Below are 12,054 nucleotides of genomic sequence, written 5' to 3'. Positions count from 1 at the left end.
GCTTAAAAGTCTTACTCACATCGGCTACGGAGAGCGTGATCACATAGTCATCCGGAACAGCTGATGCTCTCATGAATGCTTCAGTGTTGCTTGCCTCGAAGCGAGCATAAAAGTGATTTAGCTCATCAGGTAGCCTCGTGTCACTGGGCAGCTCGTGGCTGTGCTTCCCTTTGTAGTCTGTAATAGTTTGCAAGCCCTGCCACAGCCAACAAGTGTCGGAGCCGGTGTAGTACGATTCAATCTTAGTCCTGTATTGACTCTTTGCCTGTTTGATGGTTCGTCGGAGGGCATAGCGTGATATCTTAAAACGTCCGGGTTAGAGTCCCGCTCCTTGAAATCGGCAGCTCTACCCTTTAGCTCAGTGCGGATGTTGCCTGTAATCCATGGCTTCTGGTTGGGGTACGTACGGTCACTGTGGGGGCGACGTCATCGATGCAGTTATTGATGAAGCCAGTGACTAATGTGGTGTACTCCTCAATGCCATCAGAAGAATCCCAGAACATATTCCAGTCTGCACTAGCAAAACAGTCCTGTATTTTAGCATCTGCGTCATCTGATCTGATTGGTCAAAAGACCAATTAGTGAAAAAATATCAGAATTGGGCTGCCTGTTTAGACGCAGCTGTATACATGTCTGATGGTAGAATGGCAAGCTCTTTTCTGCTGATTTTGGTGCTTTGCGGCAGGTAGCCTAGAGGTTAAGAGCATTTGGCCAGTAACCGAAATGTCGCTAATTCGAATCACAGAGGCAGCAAGGTGGAAAAATCAACTGAGCAAGTCAGTTCACCCCCAACAACAACTGCTCCCCGGGCGCCGATGACGTGGATGTCGATTCAGAGGGGTTGGGTTAAATGCGGAAGACACATTTGGGTTGAATGCATTCAGTTGGTCAACTGACTAGGTACCCCTTTCCCTTTCTTCCTTAGACGGGGAACACATTGACAGGAAATAACAGGTCCCCTACCACACTTCCCTCTGCTTTGTGGCCCATGCGATGCGAGCCTCAAGCAAACCTCGTCAATAAGGGCTTACTTCTTTGTCCATCGAGACAGCGGGAGACAGAGAGCGAGAGACCAGTCAGTGTATTTCTGAGAGGGATAGACCAGTCAGTGTATTTCTGTGAGAGATAGACCAGTCAGTGTATTTCTGAGAGGGATAGACCAGTCAGTGTATTTCTGAGAGGGATAGACCAGTCAGTATATTTCTGAGAGGGATAGACCAGTCAGTGTATTTCTGAGAGGGAGAGACCAGTCAGTGTATTTCTGAGAGGGATAGACCAGTCAGTGTATTTCTGAGAGGGATAGACCAGTCAGTGTATTTCTGAGAGGGATAGACCAGTCAGTGTATTTCTGAGAGGGATAGACCAGTCAGTGTATTTCTGAGAGGGATAGACCAGTCAGTGTATTTCTGAGAGGGATAGACCAGTCAGTGTATTTCTGAGAGGGATAGACCAGTCAGTGTATTTCTGAGAGCGAGAGACCAGTCAGTGTATTTCTGAGAGGGATAGACCAGTCAGTGTATTTCTGTGAGAGAGAGTCAGTTTGGTGTCTGCTCTACAGTGTTGCGGCAGTGAGATTGATGGGGGTAGGCTATCTAACAGGGCTACAGATGTCATGTCACCTGTAGTCGTTGACCGTGATTGAAGCAGACGTGGGGTTTGATTTGAATGCTCCGCGGTTCCAAGTCAAATATTTGAACTTGACTTAAAGTTCCACTGTTCTTATCACGGATGAGGGCAGAGAGGTTCCTCATTCAGCCTGCATGACTTGAATAACTTCAGCAGGACTGTATAAACACAGCCAGGTGGTTGTTTGTTTAGACTTGTTAGATGGCCATTGTGGGGCCCCAGCCAGTCCCAGGATGCATCCCAAATGGCACCCTATTCCCTATATAGTTCACTACTTTTGACCAGAGCGCTATAGTGCACTGTAAAGGTATTCGGTGTGCCATTTGGGATGCACTCCATTGATCTGTTGTGATGGTAGTTCTCACACATAGGCCTATTTCTCTTTGTGTACTGGGCTTTATTTTGAAATGTATTTTTCAGTTACTCTTTTATGGATTAAAGCATTAAAGAAGGCCATACTGCTGTTGGAGCAGAACCATTGAATGTTATTGACAAAGTAAAGATTTTTGTTATACTGTAAACAAGTTTTGTGGATTTTTTATGTATTTTTAAGCTACAGTCTTGGATTAGTTTTTCAGCAAAATGGCAGCCCCTGCCCCACCACTTGTTTTTGTATAGGGGTAGGGCTGGGTATATGTAACCCCTCTCGAATTCATAGACCATGAGGCATTTACAGAATTTAAATGACTATTGAACAGATCCCAGATTGCACCTTTAAAAATATACATATTTCAAGAAAGTTGTGGAGGTCTAAGGTGAAGAAAGTATTAATGCAATATTTTTCTAAAAAAAATAAACAATGTGCTGAGCTTGGTTGGGGATGTTTGTTTTTGAACTGTGTTCTATCAACCTGGTTGTTGACTGTTTGAAAGCTGCCACCAACAATGTGGGCAGTGGAGGGGTTGCTCACACTTTAGGTCAGTACATTTTTTAAAGCCCTGAACAAGACCTTTTAGAAAATGTGATCCTGCAAAATCACACAATTTTAAAAGACGTGTGTGTGCATGCATGCAGGAGTATGTGTGAAAGGGCATACGAGGTACATTCATTTTATAGTAATCAAATTGCAGCCAAATATTACATTACTCTGTTTTAACCACATCCTGTGAACACAGGACTGGATGTTGTTGCGCCACAGACTAATATGAACTTGAAGCACTATGTTCAAGCTCTTTTCAACATCATATATTACATTAGATGCAGGTAACTATCTTATTTAATGCTCAGTCTGTAAATTGCCTGTAATCTGTATTGAACACAATTCAAACAACGTCCTCAATAAGCCGTTCTCCATTTAGTTGTGAAGGGAAGTTCTTTGACACATATCTAATCTGCCAGAGTGAGTTTTTAACAGTGCTTTGCAAGTTAAACAACTGGCATGATCAGAATGAAAAGTCAATACAGAAAATATGGGAAAGAAAAGATTGTACGTCTTGTTATTATCTGACTTCTATGGAAATCTGAAAGCTGGGAATTTTGGAGCTGGAGTTTATCATCCACAGAAAAAATTTAATAGAATTGGCTGTTAGTTTCTCTCAGTCTTTATCTGATGTGAATGGCATCCCCACTCTGTTTTGGCCTTAATCTGCAGAGAAATTGTTGGGTGATGGATGGTGGCTCACTCAACTCAGATCTGCGTTCCAAATGGCACCCTACACAGTGCGCTACTTTTGACCCATAGGGAATATGGTGCCATTTGTGATGCAGACAGAAATTTGCTTCCCATTTAGGGGAATCAACAGTAATTTTCTCTGAATCGGCTCCCTGCTGGGAAGGAGATGAAACCAATCAGAATATCAGTCCCCTGCTCGCTCTGTGTGTGTGTGTGTGTGTGTGTGTGTCTGTGTGCATATCTGCATCAGTGTGTGTAATTGTGACTGGGGCTGTGAATATTTGCATGCATGCGGCTACACCATACTTAGCATACAGTACCCTTTCACCTTCCTCTGACTTTTAGGTCATGGCTGTGATACCAGGGACTAGACCCGGGGGGCGCTGAATTGCACTTGTCTTTATGGGCTAAGGACACCCAGTGGCGGCTGGATCAGAAATGCTCAAGACCTCGGCCCATAGAGCAAGTTACCGGACACAAGAAGATCCCATGGTGCTTTTGCACCCAACCGTCTACTTGGAAGAACTGGTGTAACATTAAACCTCCACTTGTCAGCACAACCTGACATACCTCATGGAATACAGTACTTAAATAGAGCCACATGCCAGATGTCTCTGATCACTAGTGAAGGCAGGGATTCTGCTTTTTCTAGTCTCATTGGAGAGGACAGACAGCAGGACTGGATAGGAGAGGCCATGGCTCATCAGCACCACTGAGGAACTGCCCTGATCTCTGTCACACAATAACAAGGTGGTCACAACCTCGACCAAGTCCTGATTCTGTATACTCCCTATCACTCTGGACAAAACAGTTAAAAGGTCTCTCCACCTACACTACTGCACTCCACGAAGCATCCTGCAAGACATCCATTCCCTCTCTCTCTCTATCAGCCTCTCTGGATAGAGGGTGCCCCTCGGCTGCTGTCATGCTTGTATGAGCCAGTTGTTGGTGGTACAGAAGATCATGTCAGAGACCCTTCGGCTCCCCTCCTTCCAGGTGCAGGCCCCCGGGGACTGGGAGAGCCAGGATGGCGACCCAGGATTGGGAGCCTCCGCCGGGGGAGACGAAGTTGAGGTACCCGCCGGGGATGGTGACCCTTCCGCCCTCTCCAGTTCCGCCACTCCGTCCCTCCGCCGCAAGCGCTTCAAGATGCGACGCATGAAGAACGTGCAGAGCGAGAGCAGTGTGACTCCGGCTGTGTCCGTGGCGGCTGCCACGAGGTCAGAGGTCATGAGTAAGGGCCAGGGGTCGCGCTCCTTCTCAGGGGCAATGGAGTACCTGCAGCTGCCGTCCATCGAGATCACGCCAATCAGCGACGATGACGCGGCAGCCACCTGGTCCAACTGCTCCACGCCCAGCGCTTCACCGCGACGCAAGCGCTTCCTGCTGCGCCGCTGGCTGAACGTGCGTGAGAGGAAGGAGCACGGCAGTGAGAGCAGGTCTGTATAGAAGCTCCATGTGACGTTACCTCTAGGATCAGCTTCCCCTCCCCAATCCTAACCTTAACCATTAGTGGGAAAAATGCAAAACTGACCTAAGATCAGGGACTAGGGGAAACTTCAACCTACTGCTAGGCAGTCACATAACAAATGAGGGTAGTCCCCAGGTGTTATTAATGTATAATACAAGTGTGGGTTACCCATTAAGTGTTCTATATAAAGTCGGGCAAGCTTACTATTTTTAAGGCATCCTCAAGCATAAAAGTGTAGTCGGAAGTTGGAGCCATGTAGAAGTGGAACCATAGAACAGAACCATTAAACAGAACAGTCTCTGTATGACCAGAAAAATGAACTTTACACACTAAGTGAAAGGTATGATTAGAGTAGGAGGTGCCTTTGTCCATATCATTTTCTTAATATTTTTTGTTGTTGATCTAGACACTTTATGAATACAGGCCCTGGTCTGTAGAGTTGCTGGGATGTAGTTTGTTTTTGTCTTTGTTTATGAGATTGCTCCTGAAAAAAATCTGTGCTGTAAAAAATGTCACACCCTACTTATATTAAAGGGAAATGTGGTTTGTTGATTTCAACGACCTTTATCACTTTTTCACTCGAACAAGCTCCTAATAGTGATTAGTGACACGCAAAATCAGAGTGCACTTAGTGTTTCAAGTCCTCAGTGGGACCCTATTTGTTCATTGAAACTTCATCCCAGGTTTCTGTGATCTAGTAGACTGCGTTTGCACATGCAGCCTAATTCTCATATTTTTTTCCACTAATAGGTCTTTTGACCAATCACATTTTCACATCAGCTGTTTTTCAGAGCAGATCTGATTGGTCAAAAGACCAATTAGTGAACAAAATATCAGAATTGGGCTGCCTGTCTAAACGCAGCCATAGACACCAGCTGGTGACGTCCCAGTTTGTTCTATAAACAGGTTATTTTTACCCCCAAGCTTACCTTGACTCTGAATAGGCTACTTAAATTTTAAATAAGCCACAGTGCTGAGCATGAATTGTCATATACATTATAAATAAAACCAGCCCCATGCTATTTATCATCAAACAACAGGAAATGCAGGAGTGCACTTAAGAATAATGGATATAAATGTTTAGTGAATACAAATGCCCTTACTGACAGAGTTTGGTCTTCAGTGAATGTAGATGTTATGCACAGCACTGCATCGCCATAATACATAGTTTAGGCAATAAATAATTTGAACATGACTTTATTAATAATTAATAAATACGTTTTTTTTATTTTTTATGTGGGTGTATGTTCACTATTGGAAGTTGATGTTTTGGCCTTCTACATATTTTATGAGCATAATGTTTATTTCTAGAAGTTGCCTGGTGTCTGTTACTAGCTTCGTATACATTTACATTTTAGTCATTTAGCAGACGCTCTTATCCAGAGCGACTTACAATTAGTGCATACATTACTTTATTTTTTTCATACCCCCCTGTGGGAATCGAACCCTAATTTTACAATATAGATAGCCAACTTTACCATTGGCCCATCTAGTGGAAATCACTTAGCTCTGCCTCCAGGACAAGATTAATCCCAATAAACGTCAACCTGCCCATCTCTGACTTCATACAACAGCCATCCCAGGAGACAAAGTGAGAAGCTACAATCCAAGCTCATTACTGTAGAATAGATAGTTCGGGAGTTGACAAGTGTGCTAGTACCCTGACATGTACAGCCTTACAGATGAGAGCTAAAGGTACTTTGTGTGTCCCAAATGACACCCTATTCCCTATGTTGTGCTCTACTTTTGACCTGGGCCCATAGGGCTTTGGTCAAAAGTAATGTACTATATAGGGAATAGGGTGCCATTTGGGACATAACCCATGTAAAAATGCCAGAGGACAGTACTGGAAGGAGTCGTCTACGTGGCTATATTAAATATTCTTAACCAACACTTCTTTCTGAAGACCTGGGCTACGGGCTGTGGTCAAAAGTAGTGTACCATAGGGTGCCATTTGAAACGCAGCTCTGATTTGCTAAATATAAAACAGTACTGCTGCTTACGTAGCCCAGCGAGCCTTTAGTTTCCGGTGCTCTGACACACAGCCTGGATGGCAGACTGTTTCTGCACCCATGCCTCGTTGTTGTCATGGCAAGTCTTGCCAAGTTGGCTATCGCAGAAACAGACTGGCGCCCAGGCTGCTCTGACTGTATATAAGTTGCTACGGGAGGTGGCACTTTTTTTGTCTCATTCTTTCTTGTGATACATGTAAGGCACATTGTAGTCTTGTCACTCTTGGTTATGTGAAGAGGCCTATCCGACAAATGGAGGCTTGTCTTTTGTTGTTTTTGTCTTTGGATGCCCCTTTACGGAAAACATCTCACTGTATTTGCATAAATGTTGCTGCCTGATAACTGGCAACAGTGCATGGAAAGACTTTCAATAGGACAAATTATAGCTTACGGTGACTAGACGACCACCAGAGCCGCAGTATATGTCTCTACAGGCCAGTTTCCCGGACACAGATTAATCCTAGTTCTAGACTAGAAATAAGACATAGCTATATACAACTATGTCTAGTCAAATCACATTCAGGAACGATTCCTGGCCTTACCATAACATATTTACCCTCATTGTTGACAAAGTCAAATCAAATTTTGTCACATGCGCCGAATACAACAGGTCTAGACCTTACCGTGAAATGCTTACTTACAAGCCCTTAACCAATAATGCAGTTTTAAGAAGAGTTAAGAAAATATTTACTAATAAACTAAAGTAAAACATTTTTGTAAATAAATAGTCTTTGCTGCGCTCTAGTGGGGGCTTCTGTCTGGTTTTCTGACTTTGGTTTTCTGAGTTTGACATTTGACAATGTGTGTTGGCTAAGTAATCAGATTGTCCTATTTGCATTGGAAAATTGCTTAAAGTAAATTTTTTGGGCTTTTAAATGAATAATATATATACCCATTGATTCTTGAATAATATAACTTATAAATGCCTCATGAGCTTAGTTCAACTGTCGTACCCCATCATATTCTCAAATATAAGTGTTTTTGTCCATTATTTCTAAACAACATAATTGTAAACAAACACTGCGTAGCCTCAAAACATGGTTAAAACTATAATTTTGACATCGTAGATGGTCAGTCCTTGCATGCATAGCTCTGTCTAAGCGTTTGAGAGGGGTTACATTTCTCCAGCTCCATCCCTCAGCGTTTTACCGAAACAGAGGCAGGATGCCTGCTTTGTTATTGTTTGAACTGCAGATGGCCCCTTTAAAGGGCATGCAACTAGGTGTCACATACTATTTTTTATTTATTTAACCTTTATTTAACCAGGTAGGCCAGTTGTGAACAAGTTCTCATTTACAACTGCGACCTGGCCAAGATAAAGCAAAGCAGTGCGATAAAAACAACAACAACACAGAGTTATATATGGGATAAACAAAAACGTACAGTCAATAACACAATAGAAGATCTATATACAGCGTGTGCAGATGTAGTAACTTATGGAGGTAAGGCAATAAATAGGCCATAGTGCAAAATAATTACAATTTTGTATTAACACTGGAGTGATAGATGTGCAGAAGATGATGTGCAAATAGAGATACTGGGGTGCAAATTAGCAAAATAAATACAGTGAGGGAAAAAAGTATTTGATCCCCTGCTGATTTTGTACGTTTGCCCACTGACAAAGAAATGATCAGTCTATCATTTTAATGGTAGGTTTATTTGAACAGTGAGAGACAGAATAACAACAACAAAAATCCAGAAAAACGCATGTCAAAAATGTTATAAATTGATTTGCATTTTAATGAGGGAAATAAGTATTTGACCCCCTCTCAATCAGAAAGATTTCTGGCTCCCAGGTGTCTTTTATACAGGTAACGAGCTGAGATTAGGAGCACACTCTTAAAGGGAGTGCTCCTAATCTCACCTTGTTACCTGAATAAAAGACACCTGTCCACAGAAGCAATCAATCAATCAGATTCCAAACTCTCCACCATGGCCAAGACCAAAGAGCTCTCCAAGGATGTCAGGGACAAGATTGTAGACCTACACAAGGCTGGAATGGGCTACAAGACCATCGCCAAGCAGCTTGGTGAGGAGGTGACAACAGTTGGTGCGATTATTCGCAAATGGAAGAAACACAAAAGAACTGTCAATCTCCCTCGGCCTGGGGCTCCATGCAAGATCTCACCTCGTGGAGTTGCAATGATCATGAGAACAGTGAGGAATCAGCCCAGAACTACACGGGAGGATATTGTCAATGATCTCAAGGCAGCTGGGACCATAGTCACCAAGAAAACAATTGGTAACACACTACGCCGTGAAGGACTGAAATCCTGCAGCGCCTGCAAGGTCCCCCTGCTCAAGAAAGCACATATACATGCCCGTCTGAAGTTTGCCAATGAACATCTGAATGATTCAGAGGAGAACTGGGTGAAAGTGTTGTGGTCAGATGAGACCAAAATGGAGCTCTTTGGCATCAACTCAACTCGCTGTGTTTGGAGGAGGAGGAATGCTGCCTATGACCCCAAGAACACCATCCCCACCGTCAAACATGGAGGTGGAAACATTATGCTTTGGGGGTGTTTTTCTGCTAAGGGGACAACTTCACCGCATCAAAGGGACGATGGACGGGGCCATGTACCGTCAAATCTTGGGTGAGAACCTCTTTCCCTCAGCCAGGGCATTGAAAATGGGTCGTGGATGGGTATTCCAGCATGACAATGACCCATAACACACGGCCAAGGCAACAAAGGAGTTGCTCAAGAAGAGGCACATTAAGTTCCTGGAGTGGCCTAGCCAGTCTCCAGACCTTAATCCCATAGAAAATCTGTGTAGAGAGCTGAAGGTTTGAGTTGCCAAACGTCAGCCTCGAAACTTTAATGACTTGGTTTTGCCACCAAGTACTAAGTCATGTTTTGCAGAGGGGTCACTACTTATTTCCCTCATTAAAATGCAAATCAATTTATAACATTTTTGACATGCATTCTTCTGGATGTTTTTGTTGTTATTCTGTCTCTCACTGTTCAAATAAACCTACCATTAAAATTATAGACTGATCATGTCTTTGTCAGTGGGCAAACGTACAAAATCAGCAGGGGATCAAATACTTTTTTCCCTCACTGTAGTTGGGTGGGCTAATTACAGATGGGCTGTGTACAGGTGCAGTGATCAGTAAACTGCTCTGACAACTGATGCTTAAAGTTAGTGAGGGAGATAAGAGTCTCCAGCTTCAGAGAATTTTACAGTTCGTTCCAGTCATTGGCAGCAGAGAACTGGAAGGAATGGCGGCCAAAGGAGGTGTTGGCTTTGGGGATGACCAGTGAGATATACCTGCTGGAGCGCATACTACGGGTGGGTGTTGCTATGGTGACCAATGAGCTAAGATAAGGTGGGGATTTGCCTAGCAGTGATTTATAGATGACCTGGAGCCAGTGGGTTTGGCGACGAATATGTAGTGAGGGCCAGCCAACGAAAGCGTACAGGTCACAATGGTGGGTAGTATATGGGGCTTTGGTGACAAAACGGATGGCACTGTGATAGACTACATCCAATTTGCTGAGTAGAGTGTTGGAAGCTATTTTGTAAATGACATCGCCGAAGTCAAGGATCAGTAGGATAGTCAGTTTTACGAGGGCATGTTTGGCAGCATGAGTCAAGGAGGCTTTGTTGCGAAATAAGAAGCCGATTCTAGATTTAACTTTGGATTGGAGATGCTTAATGTGAGTCTGGAAGGAAAGTTTACGGTCTAACCAGACACCTAGGTATTAGTAGTTGTCCACATATTCTAAGTCAGACCCGCCGAGAGTAGTGATTCTAGTCGGGCGGGTGGGTCAAGCACACTCGTACGCAGGCACGCACACATACACGTTGAATACACACAGACAAACACACAAACATACACACATCTCTGGTTGCGTGTGGTAAACAACACATCTTACACCCACCTAACACTGTCTCTTTGTGATGTGTTTCCCCAGCAGGGAGAGTAGCCTACAGAGCAGCCATGAGGAGGACTCTGCTCGCTTCTTGACCCCTCATAGCCGGGAGGAGAGGTGTGTAACACGTGTTTGTGTTTGTGCGCGTGTGGGTGGGTGAGGGGTGTCTGTGTGACTGCATGCTTGCATGCGTTCGCGTGTTCAAACATGCATGCTTGTGGGCAGCTGGGTGAATGCTTAAAAGGCAATGAGAGAGCAAATAAAAATGGTATGTATTGCTCATGAAGACTTTTGGAAGACGTTATGTTTTTACTGTATCAGCCAACTTAACCCAACTTGCTAGCCTGCAAAGTGATGTGGCGATGATGATGTCTGAGGTCCTCAGTAAAGTACCTGCATATGTCTGATAATTCCACTAGAGGGCAGTGCTGCTACAAAGGAGGACTGCTACACAGTAGTGAAGGGTTAGAGTCAATTAGAGAGAGAGGAGAATGTGTGTGAGAGAAAGGGAGAAGGAAAGATAAAGAGAGAGTGGAGACGGGGGAGGGGGACTGTTTTTTAAAGAGGGGTGTTCAATACACAAGTGTTAAATGGGAGGTGTTAAGTTGCTGTGAAACAACAGTTTATTTTTTTCTCATCAAATGTCTCCTGGGCTTGATCCCAAGGAGGCTGTATACACTACAACAGTCTTAGAGAATCTCCCCTAGTCTCCATCTCCTTCTCTATCTCTCTCTTTTAGTTTCATTTTCTCACACTGAGCACTGGTGAGGTTGTAAACCCTTGACTAAAGGGCTCTACACAGTCTACACCAGGGGTACTACTACTATTTGAGAAGGTCCAGTGACACAAATTTCCTAGGTGGCAAAGGTCCGGATGGATATCGTCCTTTATCGGCTCTGTGGTACAGTGTAGTAACAAACATAGTCGTCTATGACTTAGGAAACATGTTGTTATATAAAATGTACATTAAATACATTAAATGAGACTAAGAATTTGAATTAATTAGAACTTATTTATTTTGAATGTAAACATGTGCAACATGCATCAACATTGCTGAAGAACAAAAGTGGTTGTATAATTGTCTATGCAAAAAGTGCACTGTGAACCATTGTACATGGGCCTTGAATAATATATCTTTTTAAATCAAATAAAGTGTGTGTTTTCTGGAGAACAAAGGAGAGTTGAACAAAAATAAGAATCTGAATGCACAGAACGTCACTGTGGGCCATGCAATATTAATGTATAAGTCACTCTGGCTCTTTCCCTTGCATCAATGAGAGAAATTACACTTTCTGTCTCCTGCTAATGCTTTGAACTTTGGCACAAATGGTGTGAGAGCAACTCTGAGACACTGGTGCAGGTGTTCATTGGTGAGCCTGGTGCGGTATTTGTTTTTAACAAAGTTCATTGTGGAGAAGGCTGATTCACAGCTGTATGTGGAGCCAAACATGGTCAGGA

At 43.5% G+C, this 12,054-nt stretch overlaps 1 protein-coding gene across 1 annotated transcript in view; it reads left to right on the top strand.

The window, feature by feature from the left end:
* Positions 1 to 4,171: 4,171 nt before the first annotated feature.
* Positions 4,172 to 12,054, top strand: part of gramd1ba (GRAM domain containing 1Ba) — a gene marked incomplete at its 5' end in the record, with an annotated part of 92,160 nt that continues 84,277 nt past the window's right edge. The window contains 2 exons of the mRNA XM_084177528.1: positions 4,172 to 4,677; positions 10,639 to 10,713. Of these exons, the coding sequence (XP_084033654.1) occupies positions 4,172 to 4,677; positions 10,639 to 10,713 (581 nt within the window). The remainder of the gene's footprint in view (positions 4,678 to 10,638; positions 10,714 to 12,054) is intronic.

This window comes from Coregonus lavaretus (assembly GCF_964263955.1).
Source record: "Coregonus lavaretus genome assembly, chromosome: 15".
Taxonomy (NCBI): domain Eukaryota; kingdom Metazoa; phylum Chordata; class Actinopteri; order Salmoniformes; family Salmonidae; genus Coregonus; species Coregonus lavaretus.
This window is presented reverse-complemented; position numbering and strand designations above follow the sequence as displayed.